This window comes from Oryctolagus cuniculus, chromosome 20, assembly GCF_051225735.1.
Source record: "Oryctolagus cuniculus isolate XC-2025 breed Fujian yellow rabbit chromosome 20, ASM5122573v1, whole genome shotgun sequence".
NCBI lineage: Eukaryota > Metazoa > Chordata > Mammalia > Lagomorpha > Leporidae > Oryctolagus > Oryctolagus cuniculus.
The window spans coordinates 17,541,223-17,563,530 of record NC_142886.1 but is presented as its reverse complement, the minus strand read 5'-3'; the positions used below and the strand labels follow the sequence as shown (position 1 = coordinate 17,563,530).

Here is a 22,308-nt window from a genome sequence, read left to right as displayed (position 1 = left end):
CCCCTACCCCGGCGCGTGCTGCGATCTGCGCAGTCGCGGGAGAGTTGGGCTGAGGAGGAGTGTGGGGAGGCGAACCGGAAGTGAGAGGTAGTTCCGCGGTGCGCGCGCCTCCACATCCGGGCATTGCCCTCGTCCAGCACCCCACCCTTCCTCGCCCTGACAACCGGAAGCGGAAGTGAGCGATGGGTATCCTCGCTGCCTCTTAGCAACGCGCGGGGTCATCTGACAGAACCAGCTGACTCCGGTAGAGGAAGGCGCTGGGGCGGCCAGTCCTGGAGCTGTTGCAGCCACGGTTTCCCGGCGGGGTACCGAAGCCAGTCAGCCATCGTCAGAATGTCTGGCAAAGACCGAATTGAAATCTTCCCCTCGCGAATGTAAGTAAAAGGGGGCGGGTGAGGGGTGTTTCATTCTCGTAGGGTCGGGAAAGCCTGCGCGGAGGGTCCTTGTTTCTAGGGCCGACCCAGGTTCTTTTTGAGAGTCGGGGTCCCTCACTTTCCTTCTGAATGAGTCAGGCTGGACAGGAAAACGCGGCTGGACTGCCGATCGTGTGAAGGTCCGCTGTCTTTACTCCCTAATGGAACCGTTCGGTGTTCCGCGAACCCTCACTGGGCCGGGCACTGGATTTACGCAGCGTCGGGGAAGATGCATGTTATGCAAAACTGTGCACGGGATTCAGAAATGCTGTGCACCCAAACACACATCTTTGAATTCAGTTGTCCACCGGCTTTTTTTTTTTTTTTTTTAATTTCCTAAGTGACTGCACCGTCGCCACCTCTTGCCCTTACAGAACTCAGTTTATAGTGGAGAGAGAGAAAAGGAGGTTTGGTAAACCGGCTCCGAGAAGGCTAGTTGATTGCCATGGGAAGCATACGGAAGAGTTTGGTGTATCAGAGCGGGGAGTTGCGCCGGCGTGGGCGCTGGCTTGGATCTTGCAGTGCCATCCTCGTTGACCTAGCGGCCCCTGCTATGGGAACATGGCCCGTGTTTCTGTGCCACTCACCACACTGCCAAGTTTGCATGTCAAACTCTCCCTCCAGACGCCCGTGTCTTGATTATGAGCTCACAGAAAGGCCCCAAAGTTCCCCTGGAATCTGCTCACTGGTGGGCCGCCTTTCTCTTTTGGGCAGAACACTTTGTCGGGAGAAACAACTTAGCTCTGCAGGTGTCTGGCCAGTTTGTAAGAAGAGTTGGACATCGCCTGAAATGGGCCTAACAGCTATGGGGAGAGTAAAGCGTTTGCATTTGTGTGCTGCCTCTCTCTCTCTCTCTCCCTCCCTCCCTCCCTCTCTCCCTCCTTCCGTTTCCACCTCCCCCTCTCCCTCCCTCCCTCCCTCTTCCTCCCCCCACCCCTCTCCCCCACCTCTCACTCCCCCTCCCTCTCCCCTCCCTCCCCCTCCCTCTCTCTCCCTCCCCACTCTCTCTCTCCCTGTCCCCTCCCCCCTCCCTCCCTTCCTCCCTTCCTCCCTCCTCCCTTCTCCCTCCCTTCCTCCCTCCTCCCTTCTCCCTCCCTCTCTCTTCCTCTTTTTCTCTCTCCCTCCTTCTCCCTCTCTCCCCTCTCTCCCTCCCCCCACCTCTACTGAGGAAGCAGAAAATCAGCTGTGAATGTGACGGTCTGAGCTTTCCTTTGTGGCCGCATGTCTTTGGTGGAGGTGTGTTTTCCTCATCCTGTCTTTTTCTCAGAGGATCTGAGGATGCTTCAGGTAAAAGCTGTTACATTCAAGCTCCAGACCCCTGATCACAGTCTGCCAGGGCCACTGCAGCTCCTGGTGGAATGAGAGGGCCTTAAGACGTGGCTTTCCCTTCACTGCTGACTTTGTAACAGCTGCAACACTAGGCGAAAGCAAGCCAGTTGTGGAGAAAGCAGTGCCTGTGAAAGAGGGGCCATTAGGACTACTCTGGGGTGGTGAGGACTGCAGAATCCGCACAAACCTCTGGCTGAGAGGCAAGTGAGCTGTAACATGGCTGCCAGCGGCATCAAGTCGTGTCATTAGGATGGCCCTCCAGCCCCCTACGAGAATGCCAGAACAGCTGGGAGGGGGTCGGCAGTGCCACAGTGGATTAAGGTGCTGCCCGAGATCCAGGCATCCCACGTGAGCGCTGGTTCAGGTCTCAGCTGTTCCACTTCTCATCCAGCTCCCTGCTAAGGCGCCTGAAAAGGCAGTAGAAGGTGGCCCGGTGCTTGGGTCCCTGCACTCCCATAGGAGACCCAGATGGAGTTCCAGGCTCCTGGCTTTGGCCTGGCCTACCTCTGGCTGTTGCAGCCATTTGCAGAGTGAACCAGTGGATAGAAGATACGTTTCTCTCCCTCCCTTCCTCCCCTCTTCCTCTCCTTCTCCGTAACTGCCTTTCAAATAAATTTTAAAAATTAAAAAAAAAAAAGGCAAAGATAATTTACTATTTCTTCTAGTCAACACCTGATTGATAGACCCTTGATTTCCCATTCTTAGATTTACTACAAAGGGCTCACAATCATGAATACGTAGCTATTACTGGGCAGAAGGGTAACACTCAGATTTATGCATGTATTTATTTGAGAGGCAGGAGGAGAGGGGGAGGAAGAGGCAGAATGAGAGCTCTTGCATCTATTTGCTTGCTCCCCACACGGCCACAATGGCAGGGCTGGGCCGGGTGAAATGTGGTCATCAGGAAGGAGGGTCTCCCTGCCTCTGGGAAGGTGGACTCCCACTTCCATAATTGCCAGCTAGCAAACATCCCTGGCCTAAGCGTATTTACACAGCCACCCCTCTGTAATCGTTCATTTCTTTGACTATTTGGGGCCTGCTCCACTCCATTCTCTTTAAAGAGAGAATTATCCATTAAAAAGCCCACTCTCCTCCATAGAAATCAGAAAGGAACTCTCTTCTTTCCTTGATTATCAGTGGCTACTGAATAAAGTCTGTTATCACTCTTGTAAATAATGTCTGGCTGTTCATCTTCCACAGGAGTCAGAATGTTAACATTTCTTCTTTTTACTTTGGAACTTTTATTTGGAAACTAAAAAGCAAAAATTGACCTTTTCAGGCTTAGACAAGAAAAATAATTGGTTTGTGAAGGAGAAAACTGCTATTGGAGACTGCTCAGCTTGCTGCTTGAGAGGAAAATCTGGTGCAGGGAGTAAATATTTTCCCCAAGGCCCAACAGCAGTTTCTTTGTCATATAGTCATATGTCTTTGATTCAGCTAGAAACAAAGTCATTGTCCTAGCTGAAGGTCAGACTTTGTTTTGTAGTTCTGAGCAGCTCTGAAACATGTACAAGAACAGGTTTTAAAAATCGTAAGCTGACCGTGGCGGCCATTGGAAGGTGAACCAACGGCAAAAGGAAGACCTTTCTCTCTGTCTCTCTCTCTCACTGTCTACTCTGCCTGTTAAAAAAAAAAAAAAAGAAAAAAGAAAAAATCGTAAGCTGGGTCCAGTGCTTTGGCTTAGCAGGTGGAGCCGCCACCTGCAGTGCTGGCATCCCTTGTGGGCTCAGGTTCAAGTCCTGGCTGCTCCTCTTCCTGTCTAGCTCTACTGTGGCCTGGGAAAGCAGTGGAAGATGGCCCAAGTCATGGGAGACTCAGAGGAAGCTCCTGGCTCCTGGCTTTGGATCAGCCCACCTCTGGCTGTTGCAGCCATTTTGAGAGTGAGCCGGCAGATGGAGAACCGACCTCTCTCTCTCCACCTCTCTGTAACTCTGCCTTTCAAATAAGATAAATAAATCATTAAAAAAATGTCCTAAGCTATGGAACATCTCTCTATCTCTCCTCTCTCTCTGTAACTCTTCTTTCAAATAAATAAACCATAAAAAAATGCTAAACTAGGGAACAGGCCTTTGGCCTAGAGATTAAGATACAGATTAAAACTCCAGCATCCTGTAAATGCAGACTCTGGGAGGCAGCAAGTGATGGTCCCTGCCATTCATGTGGGAGATCTCGATTGAGTTTCTGGTTTCCGGCTTTGACCTGGCTGACTTGTGGCTGTTCAGGACATTAGGGGAGTGAACCAGGAGATAGGAGCTCTGTCTCTTTCTCTGTCTCTCAAAAAACAAAGAAACAAAAATAAACAAGGATAACAGGGTTAAAACATTCCAGACTATAGTATTATCATCTGACATGTTCTTTTCACCCACTTAAACACCAGAGTAAACAAAACAACAAATTGAGAATGGAAACAAAAGAGGCACGAAAGAGGGGTCGATGTTGTGATGCAATGGGTTCCAGTCCCAGCTGCTCCACTTCAGATCCAGCTCCCTGGTGATGTACCTGGGAAGGGGTTGGAAAATGGCCCAAGTGCTTGGGCCCTTACCACCCACGTGGGAGGCCTGGATGGAGTTCCAGGCTTCTGGCTTTGACCTGGCCCAGCCCCAGCTGTTGTGACCATTTAGGAAGTAAGGCAGTGAATGGAAGATCCATCTCTCTTCTCTCTGCCTCCACCTTTCAAATAAATATGGGCATCAGTCTAAGTCCCAGCTGTTCCACTTATGATCCAGCTCCCTGCTACTGTGCCTGGGGAGGCAGTGGAGAATGACCAAAAAAATCTTTGGGCCCCTGTAGCCATGTGGGAGACCAGGTAGAGTTCAGCTCTTGGCTTTGGCCCATCCAGTTCCAGGCTGTTGCAGCCATTTGGGGAGTGAACCAGTAGATGGAAAAATCTGTATGTGTGTGTGTGTTTGTGTGTCTGTCTGTCTGTAACAATGCCTTTTAAATAAATGAATATATCCTTAAAAGAATTTAAAAAATCTGGTTCAAGCTGCTATCCTGCCTTTTCACTGAGTGTGAGGATGTTGTTCTACTTTTCTAAGCCTTATTTTCTTCATCTTTGTTAATGCTTAAAGTCTCTTCCAGCTATAGGATTGTCTTGATAACCTTAATCATAGAGTAATATTCGGTATATATAATAAGAATCTGGTGAAAAGGTCCATTGTTACATGCTGTTTTGCAGTGATTGTAACATGTTACAATATAGATACTTAAATCATTGTATATCTAGTTTGTACAATCTCTTGTTGAATTTTATTACCTGAACTTTTTTTCCCATATTTTATCTGGCATATGGTTGCAAGAAGAGAAATGTCGATTTTTGTATAATTTCAGTTTTGGGGCTTCTGATGGGGAAAAAATCAAAATGAAGGGAGAATTGAGTGTAAGTTCAGCTTGTCACTTCTCAGCAGCCTTATATATGTCATTTGTTACCTAGAGTCATTTACAGATTAATAAAACAGTTGGCATTTTAATAGAAAATGGTTATTATAAAATGCAGTAGGGGCAGAAGTTGTGGCTTGTATTTAAAATGATGCTTGGAGTGCCTGGGTTTGAGTCTGATCCAGCTTCCTGCTGATGTATACTCTGGGGAGCAGCAGATGATGGCTCTAGTGTACTTGTGTCTCTGCCACCCCAGCTGAGTTTCAGATTACTGATTTCAGCCCGACCCAGCCCTGGCTGTTGTGGGCTTGTAGGAAATAAACCAGCAGAAGGAAGATAATTTCTTTCCGATTCTTTTTCAGCTGGGAATCTGGAACTCCGTTTGGGTCTCCCACATTGGAACATCTTCTACTTTCCAAGGCACATTAGAAGAAAGCTGGATAGGAAGTGGAGACCCAGGGCTTGAACCAGCACCCATATGGGATGCTGGTGTTGCAGGCAGTGGCTTAACCCAGTGCACCACAATGCTGGCCCGGATCAATTTGTTTTTGTTTTGTCTTAATATACCTGTAATGGCAACTGAACCATTATTTGCGTTATTTTAACTTAAAAATCAAATAAGTACTTGAACTATACTGGTATTAGGAAATAAGTCTCCTGATAATTTTTATTATGCCCTAATACTTACTCCAGATCATTGACTGCAGAATTGTTTCTGATGTAAGTAAATAAACTTCATTTATGGAACACTCATGATAGAAAGCTTTTGTATTAAGAAACCATTTTAACCTGTCAGTTGCAAATGCTGTATATTCTTGATGTCACTACCTCAAAAAATAAAGGAGGTATTTTTGTGTCTCTTAAACACAATGAGTCTATGAGAATAAATGTCTTTAATTCTACGTCTTTGTATAGGGCACAGACCATCATGAAGGCTCGATTAAAAGGAGCACAGACGGGCCGAAACCTCCTGAAGAAAAAATCCGATGCCTTAACGCTTCGATTTCGACAAATCCTAAAGAAGATAATAGAGGTAGCATGAATGTTGCTTGGAGCAGTATTTTTTTTTTTTTTTCAAGTTTTATTTGAATTTATTTGAAATGCATAGTGACAGAGAGAGGGAGACAGAGAAAGAAAGAAATCTTCCACACAATGGTTCATTCCCCAGATGGCTGCAGTCACCAGGGCTGTGCCAGGCTGAAGCCAGGAACCAAGAACTTGATCTGGGTCTCCTGTGTGGGTGGCAGGGGCCCAAGCACTTGGATCCTCATCTGCTGCTTTCTCAGGTGTGTCAGCAGGGAGCTAGATTGGAAGCAGAGCAGCTGGGATCCATACTGGCACTCTGATACAGGATGCTCGTGTCGCAGGCAGTGAGTTAATCCACTGTGCCACAAGGCCACCCCCAGCAGTATTTATTTAGAAATATCTAATAAGGAAAATTGGCCCTTGGCATTTTTCTTTTTTATTAAAATAAATGATCCATTAAAACAATTATTTGAAATTCCAAGAGACCGAGATAGCAAGGGACAGTTGGTCCATCTGCTGCTTCACTTCCCAAATGCCTGTAATAGCCGAGTTAGGTCAGGCTGAACCCATAGGTGCAGAATTCCATCTGGGTCTCCACATAGGTGACAGGAACCCAAGTATTCAGGCCATTATCTGCTTTCTCCCAGGTGTGCATTAGCAGTAAGCTGGAATTAGATATCCTATTGATGGCTTAACTGGTAGGACAAACACCCACTCCTAATTTTCCTTTAAGTGATTTTTTAAAAAAGATTAATTTATTTATTTGAAAGGCAGAGTTACAGAGAGGCAGTGGCAGAGGGAGAGAGATCTTCCATTTGTTGGTTCACTCCCCAGATGACCACAATGGCCGGAGCTGGGCCGATCCAAAGCCAGGAGCTTCCCCCAGGTCTCCCACATGGGTGCAGGGGCCTAAGGCCTTGGCCCGTCTTCTACTGCTTTCCCAAGCACACAGGGAGCTAGATCCTAAGCAAAGGAGCTGGTACTCCAACTGTCCCTTCCTTCTGTGTGGGATGCTGAGGTTATGAGTGGCAGTTTCAATTTGCTGTACCACAGTGCCAGCCTGCAGTAATTTGATTTTCTTGATGAAATTTTTTGTGAAAATTCTATAAATAATCTGATTTATGTGTAACATGCTAAACAGATTTTCTACACAGCTTATCTTTTGACTTTCAGAAAAGGTGTCTTAATCTTTATTTGATCTAATCTATTAGTCTATATAGTTTTGAAGTTGGATATAAGGCTAAGGAAGGTCTAAAGAGATTAAGAAAATGTTCTCCTGTACTGTCTTGGTTACTTTACAGGTTTTTGAAAGCTGTTATCTATAACATCTGGATTAAAAATATTTTTTTTAAATTAAGAGATCAATTTGACCAAATCAGAAATAAAATAGGGAGCCCTGTCAGTAAAGATTCAGTTTTTTATTTCTTAATGCATTTATTCTAATATTTTAATTATTGTTTTTAAATATTTATTTATTTATTTGAAAGTTACAGAGAGTTACAGAGAGACACAGGTACAGGGAAAGAGAATCTTCCATCCATTGGTTCATTCCCCAAATGACTGCAATGGCTAGAGCTGAGCTGATCCAAATCTAGGAGCCAGGAGCTTCTTCCAGGTCTCCCACATGGATGCAGGGGTCCAAGCACTTGGGCCATCTTCTACTGCTTTCCCAGGCCATAGCAGAGCTGGATCAAAAGTGGAATAGCCAGGTCTCGAACCGGCGCCCATATGGGATACTGGCACTGTAGGCAGTGGCTTTACCTGCTATACCACAACGCTGGCCCCTCTAACATTGTAATTATAAAACTTATGATTTTGGGGACCGGCGCTGTGGCTCACTTGGTTAATCTTCCGCCTGCGGCGCCGGCATCCCATATGGGCGCTGGGTTCTAGTCACCAGTTGTTCCTCTTCCAGTATAGCTCTCTTCTGTGGCCCAGGAGGGCAGTGGAGGATGGCCCAAGTGCTCAGGCCCCTGCACTCGCATGAGGGACCAGGAAGAAGCACCTGGCTCCTGGCTATGGATTGGCGCAGCGCGCCGGCCATAGCGGCCATTTGGGGGGTGAACCAATGAAAGGCAGACCTTTCTCTCTGTCTCTCTCTCTCACTGTCTACAACTCTACCTGTCAAATAAATAAATTTAAAAAAAAAAAACATGATTTTGCAACATTGTTAGTGGTCATAATCGAATTATTCATAATTGGAAGTTTTCATTTGCTTTATCATTATTAAATATTTATATCCACACCTAGCATAAAATACTGGTGGTTATTAAGGAAACTTTATTTGATATAATTTTTCCCTATAGAAATCTTGGTTGAATTTGTTGGTTAATGCTTTTTCAGACTAAAATGTTGATGGGTGAAGTCATGAGAGAAGCTGCCTTTTCACTAGCTGAGGCCAAATTCACAGCAGGAGACTTCAGGTAAGCAGACTAAAGTGGGTGTTTTGAAAAAAAAAAAAACAAAAACAAAGTGCTTTCAAGTTCGTAATTTTCCTTTTTTTTCCCCTAATTTTCATTTAATTTTGATTTATTTGAAAGGCAGAGTTAGAGAAGGAGAGACACAGAGATCTTTTATTATCTGGTTCACTCCCCAAATGGGGGCAGTAGCTGGGGTTAAAGCCAAGAGCTTTATCCAGGTCTCCCACGTGGGTAGCAGTGCCCAAGCACTTAGGCTATCTTCCCCTGCTTTCCCAGGTGCAGTAGGAGGGAACTGTACAGGAAATAGAGCAGCTGGAACTCAAACCAGCACCCATATGGGATGCCAGTGTTGCAGGTGATGGCTTAACCTGCTGTGCCACAGCACCTGCCCCCCTAATTTTCATTTAAAGATCATTTTAGTATAAAATTATATAAGCATTAAAGAAATTACGTTAATATTAGGGGGCTTCAGAAATTCATGGAAAATCCATGCTTCTTTTTTTGAAAAGCATAGAGAGCTCTTCCATCTGCTGGTTCAGTCTTTAGATCCCTGCAATAGCTGGGGCTTGGGCCAGGCTGAATTCAGGAGCCAGGAACTCAGTCTGTGTCTCCCATGTAGGTGGTAGGGATGCAAATACCTGGGACATTAGCCACTGCCTCCAGGGTGCACATTAGCAGGAAGCTGGAATACAGAATTAGAGCCATCCAGTGTGGGATGTGGGTGTCTTATGTGGCATTTTAATGGCTGTGCCAAATGCCCACTCCATACTTTTTGTTGTTGTTTTTAAAGAATTGTATATTTGGGCTGGTGCTGTGGTGTAGCAGGCTAAACTTCTGCCTTAGGCGCCGGCATCCCTTATGGGCACTGGTTCGTCGAGTTCTGGCTCCTCTTCTTCCAATCCAGCTCTCTGCTATGGCCTGGGAAAGCAGTGGAAGATGGTCCCAGATGTCCCAGAAGAAGCTCCTGGCTCCTGGCTTCGGATTGGCTCAGGTCTGGCTGTTGCAGCCATTTGGGAGAGTGAACCAGTGGATGGAAGACCTTTCTGTCTCTCCCTCTTCTCTGTAACTCTACCTCTCAAATATAAATTTACTTAGTTGAAAAGCTGATGGGGGATGTGGTGGGGGAAGAAGAGCATGGTATATCTTTCATTCTTTTTTCTTTTTTTTTTTTTTTTAAAGATTATTTATTTGAAAGAGTTACACAGAGGGATAAGGAGAGGCAGAGAGAGAGAGGTCTTCCATCCACTGGTTCACTCCCTAATTGGCCACAACGGCCAGAGCTGAGCCGATCCGAAGCCAGGAGCCAGAAGCTTCTTTCAGGTCTCCCATGTGGGTGCAGGAGCCCAAAGACTTGGCCCATCCTCCACTGCTTTCCCAGGCCATATCAGAGAGCTGGATTGGAAGTGGAGCAGCCAGGACTTGAACCAGCGCCCAAATGGGAATGCTGGCACTGCAGGTGGCGGCTTTATCCGCTCTGCCACAGTGCTGGCCCTGAAAGCAGTATCTTTCATTTTCTGATTTCTTTTTTTTTTTATTTTAAACATTTATTTATTTGAGAGTCAGAGTTACACAGAGAGAGAAGGAGAGGCAGAGAGAGGTGTTCCATCTGCTGGTTCACTCCCCAATTGGCTGCAACGGCTGGGGCTGTGCTGATCTGAAGCCAGGAGCTTCTTCCGGATCTCCCACATGGGTGCAGGGGCCCAAGGACTTGGACCATCTTCTTCTGCTTTCCCAGGCCACAGCAGAGACCTAGATCAGAAGTGGATCAGCTGGGACTCGAACCAGTGCCCATATGGGCTGCTGGCACTGCATTGGCAGCCTTACCTGCTATGCCACAGCACTGGCCCCACATTTTCTGGTTTATTTCCCAAATATTGGCAACAGCTGGGGCTGGGCTGAGCCAAAGCCAGGAGCCAGGAACTTTTTCTGGGTCTCTCATGTGGGTGGCAGGAATTCAAGTAATTGAACTATTCTCTGCTGTTTCCCAGTTGCATTAGGGAGCTGGATCAGAAGCAGAGTAGCCAGTACTCTAGCCAGCACTCCAATATGAGATGCAGGCATCCCAAGTGGCAGTTTAACTTGCTGCACCCCAATGCCTGCCCCTCCTTAGGATAAATTTTTGAGAATGCAATAGATTGTTTAAAAGGCATGAGTTTTATGGGTTGCCATATCATTCTATGTGTTACATAGCATATGAAATGATTTGTATGGAGCAGGCTTTTGGTCTAATGGTTAAAACACAGTTGTCATGCATCATAGTGTATGGGTTCATTTCTGGCTCTGAGTCCTGACTTTAGCTTAAGGTGCCAGTTGGGAGACCAGCACCCCTATCAGAGTGCCTGGGTTCAAGTCTTTGGCTCCACTCCTAATTCTAGCTTTCTGCTGCAGTGATGGCTCAAATACTTGGGTGTTTTTGTTTTGTTTTTAAGATTTATATTTATTTGAAAGGCAGAATTGTAGAGAGGCAGAGGCAGAGAGAGGTCTTCCATCTGCTGGTTTGTTCCCCAGAAGGCCGCAATGGCTGGAGCTGGGCAGATCCGAAGCCGGGAGCCAGGAGCTTCTTCCGGGTCTCCTGCGTGGGTGCAGGGGCCCATGGAGCACTTAGGCCATCTTCCACTGCTTTCCTCGGCCGTAACAGAGAGCTGGATCGTAAATGGAACAGCCAGAATCAGTGTCCATATAGATGCCAACACTATAGGCAATGGCTTTACCCTCTTTGCCACAGCGCCGGCCCCAAGTACTTAGTTTTTTACCACCCATATGAGAGACCTAGATTGTGTTCCCTGCTCCAGGCTCTGGACCCAGCTATTGTGGGCATTTGAGGAATGAACCAACAGATGGTTTACAATGGCTTATGCCAACTTATATGATTCTCCAAATAATTCTGTGAGGTAGTTAAGGCAAGCATTGTTATTCTTTTTTTTATAGTAAATAAACTTTATCTTTTCCTTCTAGATGACATTGCCAGCAGTCACAGATTTGCATGCAATAGTTACATATTGACTATTTACAATTTATAGTGTTTTCCTCTGAAAAATATAGGAACAAAGGATAAGCAAACAATGAGGTATTGCCTTTTGGGATTTATCTTATGTCATAGCTTAAAGAACTAGTCTTTAGCAAATATCAAAAATTAATCTTGATAAAATAGTCAATTAAATGCTCTGTTTATCAGGAAAAAAACCATTGTTTCATCTTAAAACTTATTGTATAAGTCTTTGAAAAAAAAAAAAAACCCTAAAAATAAATTAGAAAAGCAAGCAAGCAGTTCAAATTGTTATTCTTAGTTTAAGTTAAATGTCTTCCTGAAGTCACATGGCTAGTTAAGGGCAGAGGTGTAAGGTGTTTAGGGCTTTGATTTTCCCTAATAACATGATGCTTCCATTCTTAGGTCATTTTCTAGGAGCTCTCGTTGGTGGCCAACGAGGACCACGTGGCCAGTTGAAGTGGTAGACTTTTAATTTTTTGCCAGTGCTGGTGGATATCAGCTTGCACGACTTTTGCAGTAAAGGGAAGAAATCAATAGTGAGTAAGTGGTGGTATGGAGTATGTTTTAGGGTCATAATCTTATGATAATAATAGGTGGGGAGCCAGAGTCAGATTAAGTTTTACAGGTTCCACCAGCTTAACCAATTTAATAGCAAACTTAGAAGGAACATTTTCTCCAGAGTACACTAGCAGAATCAGCATCTGTGAAGTCATATCCGTGCACCACACGCCTGACTGAAAATATAAACAGTACACCTACTGTAAAATCTTAGTGGCTAATGGTTTAATGATTGCTCTTTCTCTGCTCTCTGAGGCCCTCTTCTGGCATCAGTGATTTTTCTCTTTCTGTGACAAAAAGATAATTTACAAAACATACTTAACCGTGACTTCTCGTTGTTGGTATCATGTAATGTTGAAATTATACAGTGAGTCCCTGTAGAATTATTTCTAAAACCACAAATAAAGGCCTTTTCTTTTCCTGCAGCACCACGGTTATCCAAAATGTAAATAAAGCCCAGGTGAAGATTCGAGCAAAGAAAGATAACGTAGCAGGTAACTTTTCAACCCTTTAAAATCCTTGAAGGAGAAAAGGTGCCATTTAAAAATTACCCTGTTTATACAAGATCTTGATGTCCCTGTCACTCTCTTCTCTCCCATCAAAGCACTAACCAAGCCCGACTCTGCTTAGCTTCCCAGATCAGATGAGGTCGGGCATGTTCAGAACAGTGTGGTCGTAGACTACTCTCTTCTCTTTACAACAGGTTGGCTTTACATGTAGGTTAAAGCCATTAGCAATCAGGTCCCTATTACCCAGGATAATTTGACTTTTGGATTGAAATGAACACTTACAAAGGAAGGGTCCCATATCGTTCATTAAAACCAATTGTAATTCTTGACTTTTGAGTATTTTTTCATGGCCATGCTTGTTAATCCATATATGTTTTGCTTTTAACAGGTGTTACTTTGCCAGTATTTGAACATTACCATGAAGGAACTGATAGTAAGTGTGAAACTTTTTATGTTAGTAGGTATCTCTAGGATCTCCTTTGGTCTTTAATTGAATTTTGTTCTGGAAAATGGTGCTAGGTAGACCCTAGAGTTCAGAAGTTCAGTGTTAGAAGCCCTTTTATCTGATAGGGCAATAGTTACCAGTTTATCAAAAAGGTCTAATGGCCAAAAGCCATAAAACATTATACCCTACATTTTATTTTAACTTAGAAATACATCAACATATAGTCATTTGCCACTTTATTTTTTTTATTTTTTATTTTTATTTTTATTTTTTTATTTTTATTTATTTTTTTTTTATTTTTGACAGGCAGAGTGGACAGTGAGAGAGAGAGAGACAGAGAGAAAGGTCTTCCTTTGCCGTTGGTTCACCCTCCAATGGCCGCCGCTGCAGCCGGCGCACCGCGCTGATCCGATGGCAGGAGCCAGGATCCAGGTGCTTTTCCTGGTCTCCCATGGGGTGCAGGGCCCAAGCACCTGGGCCATCCTCCACTGCACTCCCTGGCCATAGCAGAGAGCTGGCCTGGAAGAGGGGCAACCGGGACAGAATCCGGCGCCCCGACCGGGACTAGAACCCGGTGTGCCGGCGCCGCAAGGTGGAGGATTAGCCTATTGAGCCACGGCGCCGGCTTGCCACTTTAAAAAGATAAGGCCTTTTCTTTGATTATGAACCCCTGACCAGACTTCTCTGTTATCTTTCTGCATAAACTATAACCATAATGCATTGTTTATAGATTCCAGTTTTGGTTTCTTTAAAGTGGAATAAGATCTTGGATACTATGACATAACCTGAATGCTGAATCTTTCTAGATATTTATAGCTCACTCCCAATTTTTTGTAATGTCTTAGCTACTCCACTCCTAATTTGACAGCATTTAATGGGTTGTAATATATTTATTAAGTATTTCCAAGGTAAAGTAACTTTTTTTCATAGAAGCAATGTTCTGCTGGCACTGACTTCATTTGTTCATGTAATAGTTAATTAAATCATATAGAATATTATCTATGGATCATGTAAAAAATAGATCATTCTAGAGGACCACCCATTAACAGGGCCATTATACAGTGGGTATCCAAAAGGAATAGGGGGCATTGGCAAGTTCAGCTAGTGAAATGAAGGTTGGTTAAAAGTTTTTCCTCTTGGGGCCGGCGCTGTGGTGCAGCAGGTTAGGGCCCCAGTCTGCAGTGTCAGCATCCCATATGGGTGCTGGTTCGAGTCCTGGATGCTCCACTTTGAACCAGCTCTCTGCTACAGCCTGGGAAAGCAGTAGAAGATGGCCCAAGTGCTTAGGCCCCTGCACCCGTGTGGGAGACCCGGAAGAAGTTCCTGGCTCCTGGCTTCAGACCAGCACAATGCCAGCTGTTGCAGCCATTTGGGGAGTGAATCAGCAGATGGAAGACCTTTCTGCCTCTCTGTAACTGCCTTTCAAATAAATAAATAAATCTTTAAAAATAAAGTTTCTCTTCTAGTTACATTCACAATAGTATGTGTAGTGTGTAAACTGTATATTTATTTTTTACGATTTATTTATTTGAAAGGCAGAGTTATAGAGAGGCAGAGGCAGAGAGAGAGAGAGATCTTCCATCCGCTGATTCACTCCGCAGATGGCCACAACACCTGGAGCTGGGCAGATCTGAAGCCAGGAACTTCTTCCAGGTCTCCCCCATGGGTGCAAGGGCCCAAAGATTTTTCTAGGTTCATTAGTAGGAAGCTGGATTGGAAGTGGAGCAGCCGGGTCTTGAACTGGCACCCACATGAGATGCCAGCACCACAGGTAGCAGCTTTACCCGCCACGCCGCAGCGCCAGCCCCTGTAAACTGCATTGAACAGCGTGTTCCTACAGTGTTGGGGATTGTGATGGACATTCCATGTTTGCATTTAACAGTGGTTGGTCAATGTGTCTTACCATGTTTGGTATTATTCTGAATTCTCTTCCTTTGGGGAACGTTATGGGGAAGTATTATTTACTCTCTAATTACAAATGTCGTGTGACTGGTTCTCTCAGGTTATGAACTGACCGGTTTGGCCAGAGGTGGGGAACAGTTGGCTAAATTAAAGAGGAATTATGCCAAAGCAGTGGAGCTACTGGTGGAACTGGCTTCTCTGCAGGTGAGTCTCAAGCAGAGTTCAGGAACCCTGCGGGTTGGTTTCTAAGGCTTACGTGAGGAGATTTAGCCCTTGCACCGGATCACACTGCACCGTGTACTTGGAACTGTTCCCATGATCCTTCGGGGAGCAAGCCTAATGTTTCTGTTTCTGAAATGGTGACTTCTGTATCATTGTCCCGGTTTTTTATTATTAATAAAATGTATGTGTAGTGGTAGTTACGTTCTTTGCTAGATGAGAACAGCGAAGTTGATAACTAGATTTAATCGCAGCTACAACATGGTTTGTACAGGAAAGCCAGTTTTTCCTTTTGTGACTAGTTAAGATGTAGGTTTATGACTGCATGATTATTTCCTGATGTCATTTTTCTTTATTTAGTCTGATGTAAAGCTCTGTGTTAGCTCTGTGGAAATCTCATACAAATTTTGTTTTTAAAACATGTGGAAAAGAAGCTGCCTTGGTTCCCAAATATTTGTCTTTCTTTTTAAAAAATGTTATATAATCTACTTGAAAGGTAGAGAAAGAGAGAGACACTGGTTCACTCCCAGTGTCTCGTAGCTGGGAACTAATCCAAGTGTCCCACATGGGTGACGGGAACCCAGGTATTTGAGCCATCACTGCTGCCTCCCAGATATGGAGTCGGGACTAGAACCAGGCACTCTGGTATGGGATGCTATGTCCCAGCTGGCACCTTAGCCTCCGTGCCGCGTCTCCCTCAACAACGATTTTACTAATGCAGTCTGCGTGGAGCCAGGTGAACAGAGTATGATTAGAAAGACTTTGTGCTCGCCTTATTAATGTATCTTCTTATTTTAGACTTCCTTTGTTACTTTGGATGAAGCTATAAAGATAACCAACAGGCGTGTAAATGCCATTGAGCATGGTGAGTCTAAGCTGCTGTGAGGCACTTTGTTGGTTCACTTGCCCATCCTCATCTGCTTTGCACCTGCCAGGGAGATGCACTGTGCTGCAGATTGAAAGGAGAGTGAGACACTGCCCCTGCCCAGTGCAGGGCTGTGTCAACACTGCAAGCAGGTGTTGAGAGAGATGTATGGTATGTGATGTGCGTGAGTTACAGAGGGAAGTGAAGAGTAAAGAGTTACAGAATGTTCTGTTTCTGTTGTTCATGCAGTTGGTAAAGGCTGGAAACTTCCTAAGAGTGTTAGTGTTTTCTTTCGTTCTTTCTAACGGTTCAGTGATAAGTATTTTTTAATATATTCAGTATTTAACTTTACATTCCTCTCCTTTAGGCCATTCTCCTTGATTTCTAAAAACAAAATTTTTCTATTATCTTTTATTTCATTATTTTAAAAAAATTGGCCGGTGCCGCGGCTCACTAGGCTAATTCTCCACTTAGCGGCAAAAGCACACTGGGTTCTAGTCCCGGTCGGGGCGCCGGATTCTGTCCCGGTTGCCCCTCTTCCAGGCCAGCTCTCTGCTGTGGCCAGGGAGTGCAGTGGAGGATGGCCCAAATGCTTGGGCCCTGCACCCCATGGGAGACCAGGATAAGCACCTGGCTCGTGCCATTGGATCAGCGCGGTGCGCCGGCTGTAGCCCGCCGGCCGCGGCGGCCATTGGAGGGTAAACCAACGGCAAAAGGAAGACCTTTCTCTCTGTTTCTCTCTCACTGTCCACTTTGCCTGTCCAAAAAAAAAGTCTGTTTATTTGTTTACTTTTGACAATACTTTTTGCTCAAGAAACATTCAACTTTAAGGTAAAGAGCAAAAACTGGATGAAATAAATTTTTTTGATTAGGTTTACATTAGTGTTAAAAAAATTTTTTTTTAAAGCTTTTTTTATTTTTTTTTATTTGAAAGGCAGAGTCAGACAGAGTGGGGAAAGACAGAGAACCTCCGTCTGCTGGTTCATTCCCCAGATGGCTGCAACCACTAGGGCTGGGACTGGGCCAGGCCAACACAAGGAGCCGGGAGCTTCCTCTGAGTCTCCCACGTGGGTGCAGGGACCCAAGGATGTGGGCTGTCTTCTGCTGCTTTCCCAGGCATATTAGCAGGGAGCTGGATAGGAAATGAGATGCTGGCATCACAGCCAGTGGCCTAACCTGTTATGCCACAACCCCAGCCCCAAAAGTTTTCATTTTTTAAGAACTCAAAATCATATTTCTTTCTCACTTGCTAGTGCCATGAATTATACATGGCTACAGACAAAACAAAATGCATAAGGGTAATAGTTTTCACCCTCAAGGAGTTTATATTCTAGAAGCAAAATAGGCAAAGTTTGTAGAGTCCAGTGGCTGACATAAAAAATTTATTGCATTTTCTCTGCTACATTTAAGAAAATATTTTTTATTTTAATTTTATTTAAAAGGCAGAGACAGGCTGGCACTGTGGCATAGTGGGTAAAGCCACTGCCTGCAGTGCTGGCATCCTATATGGGCACCAGTTTGAGTCCTGGCTGCTCTACTTCCAATCCAGCTCTGCTGTGGCCTGGGACAGCAGTGAAAGATGGCCCAAATCCTTGGGTCCCTGCACCCATGTGGAGACTCAGAGGGAATTCCTGGATCCTGGCTTTAAATCAGTGCAGCTCTGGCCATTGCAGCCAGTTGGGGAGTGAACCAACAGATGGAAGACCTCTCTCTCTGTCTCTCTCTGCCTCTCCTTCTCTCTGTGTAACTCTCAAATGAATAAATAAATCTTAAAAATAAATAAATAAATAAAAGGCAGAGACAGTGGGGCTGGTGCTGTGGCATACTAGGCTAAGCCTCCACCTGCAGTGCCAGCATCCCATATGGGCACCAGTTCGAGTCCCGGCTGCTCCTCTTCTGATCCAGCTCTCTGCTATGGCCTGGGAAAGCAGTAGAAGATGGCCCAAGTGCTTGGGCCCCTGCACCCGTGTGGGGGCCCAGAAGAAGTTACTGGTTCCTGGCTTTTGATTAGCTCAGCTCCGGATATTGCATCCATTTGAGGAGTGAACCAACAGATGGAAGACCTTTCTCTCTGTCTCCCTCTCTGTGTGTATAACTCTACCTCTCAAGTAAGTAAAATCTTTAAAAAAAAAAAAAAAAAAAGGCAGAGACAGAGAAATATCTTTCATTGATTGGTTCACTCCAGGAGCCTGGAACTCAATCCAGGTCTCGCACATGGGTGACAGGGACCCAGTCACTTTTGCCCTTGTCTGCTGCCTTCCAGGGTGCACATTAGTAGAAAGCTACAATTGGGATCAGGGCCAGGATTGGAACCTAAGCTCTCAGAGGATGTAGACTTTCCAAATGATGTCCTAACTGCTGCACCAAACACCTGTCCCTGCTCCATTTTTTAAACAGTGAATCGCTATTATATTTAAATTAACATCTGTGGCTCAATGACATATTTTCATATCTATTCAATTTAGTATCTGTTTTGTTCCAATACATTATCTGGGCATAGAAAAGACACTAGTAGGGCACATAAAGAATATTCCCAGTAATTACTTTGGGTGGTTAGGTGATGCTTAATTTTTTCTTTGTGGTTTTTTCTTCTAAGTTCTGTGCATTAAATTTACATTAATTTTACAGTTAGAGATAAGTATTACACAGGTGAGCACTAGAAATTTGAAAACAGGGAGTTTGAAGTTCTCATGTATATATATTTTTTTGAACTCTAGTCATCATTCCTCGGATTGAACGTACCCTTGCTTATATCATCACAGAGCTGGATGAGAGAGAACGAGAAGAGTTCTATAGGTTTGTTGAAATTGGAAAGTTATTGATCATTTTTTTTTTTGTTTTCCATATGTCAAAGGCTTGATTTGCTGTAATTCATAAGTTGGCTTATGTTCTTAAGAATTAGCACAGCATATGTTCTGTTCTGGTAAATCAGAAGAAACACAGGAGTTTCCTTTATCTGCTATTTTACTTTCTATGGTTTCTACCAAAGTCTGAAAATATTAAATGGAAGTTTGAGAAATAGTTCATACATTTTAAATTGTGGCCATCTGAGCAATATGATTAATCTCATGCCATGTCACTGTCCTGCCCTGTCCCATCTGGGATGTGAATTATCTTTTTGTCTAGCGTATCCAAGCTGTATACTACCTGCCTATTAGTTAAGAGTTGATTAGTTAATTAGTTGATCAGACCACCTGTAGCAACATCAAAGTGCATGTGTTCAGTTAACGCTTATTTTAATTAATAATGGTCCCAGTGCACAAGAATCGCTATGTTGGCAATTTAGATATGCCAAAGAGAAGCTGCAAAGTGCTTCCTTTAAGTGAAAAGGTAAAAAGTTCTCAACTTAGAAAAAAATAGTTCTTACCGTACCCAATCTGTAAACAATTATCATTATGTATGTACACTATTTTCTATCTGTAGTGATTTTTGATCTGCAGTTGGTTGAATTTGAACATGTGAAACCAACATATATATGAAGTATATATATATATATCCCTATGGAAAAAATTATATATAGTTTGGAATTGTTCTGTTTAAGGAACCCCCTGGGGGTCTTGCAACATATCCCTCACGGCTAAGGGAGGAGAATGGTGTTGCTAGATGCTGTGGAGACAAATCCATGCTGTGTCTTGCACATGTTTAAAAATGATTTATTACTTCAACACAGCTATGATTTATAATGGGTGTCTTTTACAGAAAACCTGAGAGTAGAAACAAATTAGTCACTAGGCAGATATGCATAGCATGTTGAATATGTTCAGGAGAAGGTGTAAAGTACTTGGGAACATTACCAAATAGTATAAATCATACAATTAGAGAATTAGCACAGAACTGAAGAGAGAAAAGCTGCATGTCTGTGAATTGGTTATGATGTTAGAGCTGTCGGGATAAACAATTAAATCAGTGGTGTGTCAGGGTTGATACACCCAGTGTAGAGAAGTGGATGGTATGTGAAAACAGGAGTATTTAGGGGTGACATACAGGTCTTAGACTTTGAGTACCATCTCAATGTGATTTATGTTAATTATCAAAGATTATTTAGTTTTGCCCTCCAATGAAATTCAGAGTTGTGGTGACTGAGGATTTTAATACATACCTGAATGCTCAGAATATATTCTGTTAGGAAGATTTCAAAATCAGTTTGGGATAGGAGCTTCTGAAATTAGTTATTAGCTGAGTGTATTCTACCTCAAATCTTTTTTCAAAAATGGGTTATCAATAAATTACTGAAATTAATGGGCATACCAAATTTTGTTCTAGTTGTGTTTGTTATCCTTGTTACAAAACTAGAAGCAGTCAAGTCTACTCAGGACAAATAGCATTCAGAAGATACCCCCTTTAATCTTGCAGGCTAAAGAAAATACAGGAGAAGAAAAAAATTCTCAAGGAAAAATCCGAGAAGGATTTGGAGCAACGGAGAGCAGCAGGAGAGGTGATGGAGCCTGCTAATCTTCTGGCTGAGGAGAAGGATGAAGATCTCCTGTTTGAATAATCGCTCCTGCTCCGGTTCTTTCAGAAACCCTAAGCTGGCTCCATGTTAATCTGTGGTGTGTAGGCTGTTTTCTGTTTTTGGCCCAAGACTTTCACTGATTGTAAAACCTACCTGGATGCTCACTGATGAGATTACTTTTGCAGACTCCTAATTCTTCCGTTTAGCACAAGTGAATGAGAATTGTAAAACCTGTCCAGGAACTCACAGAATTTACTCTGCAGTGGTGTCACGTGTTCCATTTATCTCTGTTGTGTGTGAGCTGCTCGCCAGGCATTTTAGGAAGCACCCTTAAGAAACATTAGTGTTCTCTGGCCAACTACTGAGCAGCAGGCCTTATTCCTACCCACCTGCAAACCCGCACTGTTGTCAGATTGCTGCAGCCACCCTGCGTTGCCATGGTACCTCACTTACCTTTCCTTGCATGACAGGTGTTTATCTTGTCTGTCAGGGGAGCAGTTCTGCCAATTTAAATGTGACTATGATAGAGAGTAAAATTATTTAAAAATAAGCTGTTCGTTTCCACATTATTTACTGCTGAGTAAGTCATGTTCTTATGCTTAGTGCACAGTATTGTCATCCACAGAACTTTCTCTTCAAAGAAAACGTGATAGAATTCCCTCCTCCTCATCAGTAGACTAAAAGGCTGAGACAACTGTTGCATCTGGGCTAATGATAAATGATTGTCAGTGAGTTAACAGGGCTTCGTCATACTTCTTTCCTAATCTAAGGAAAATACTAACTGCTCTTTTGGAGTAAGTAATAAGGTAACTTATTATAACAACTTGATGTCTTTCATATATGAAGATGAGGTATTTGAACAGACTTATCAGGAGAGTTGATGTTTTTAGAACTGTTTGATTTGGCATGCATCCAATTCCAGGCATTTTGGTCGTGGAACAGTTAAACTGTGACACCACCCTTATTAATATTTTAATCATTTGATACCACAGTCTACCTTTTTAAAGTACTAAATTATTATGCATACATTTTTTATTTTTATTTTTTAAACGATTTATTTATTTGAAAGCCAGAGTTATAGAAAAGCAGAGGCAGAGAGTGAGAGAGATCTTCCATCTGCTGGTTCACTCCCCAAATGGCTGCAACAGGCAGAGCTGGGCCAATCTGAAGCCAGGAGCTTCTTCCAGGTCTCCTGTGCGAGTGCAGGAGCCCAAGGACTTGGGCCATCTTCCATCAGGCCATGACAGAGAGCTAGATCGGAAGTGGAGCAGCCAGGTCTCGAACTGGTGCCTATATGGGGTGCCAGCCCTGCAGCTGACCTATATGGGATGCCAGCCCTGCAGCTGGTGGCTTTTCCTGCTGTGTCACAGCGCTGGCCCCACATACACTTATACTACTATTTAAAGTAACATTAATTATTATGTTCCAAGCACTATTTTAAGTATTTCATTGATATTATCTAATAACCATGTGAGGCTCAAGGAGCTTGAGTAATTGGTCCTACCTTCAAAAGGTAACGTGGTAAATCCAGGATTTAATTCAAAGCAGTCTGCTTTCAAAGTTTTTATAAGATAGAAGTTCAACTTTTTTCTTGCTTCCCCTATATTGGAGACTTTGGATATTTAAAGGTAAGATAGGGCTTGTCTTGGAGGAGCTGATTTGCAGGAAATGCTGTTGTTACTTGCAGAATTAAATCTCACATTGTATATTTAATAGTAATTATAAGCTGAACAACTAAGTTCACAAATATTTTAAAACTAAGTTAACAACAGAATTAACATCTAATCCTGCTAAAATCCTGG

The 22,308-nt window shown here is 43.7% G+C and overlaps 1 protein-coding gene across 1 annotated transcript; it reads left to right on the top strand.

Moving 5' to 3' along the window:
• Positions 1-229: 229 nt before the first annotated feature.
• ATP6V1D (ATPase H+ transporting V1 subunit D) lies at positions 230-21,056 on the top strand (the record flags this gene model as incomplete). The annotated part of the gene is given in 9 exon segments (NM_001082368.1): positions 230-374; positions 6,036-6,153; positions 8,490-8,569; positions 12,540-12,607; positions 13,011-13,055; positions 15,070-15,173; positions 15,987-16,053; positions 18,771-18,849; positions 20,407-21,056. Coding segments are annotated over 9 exon segments (744 nt in total). The 3' UTR covers positions 20,549-21,056.
• Between the last annotated feature and the right edge of the window lie 1,252 nt (positions 21,057-22,308).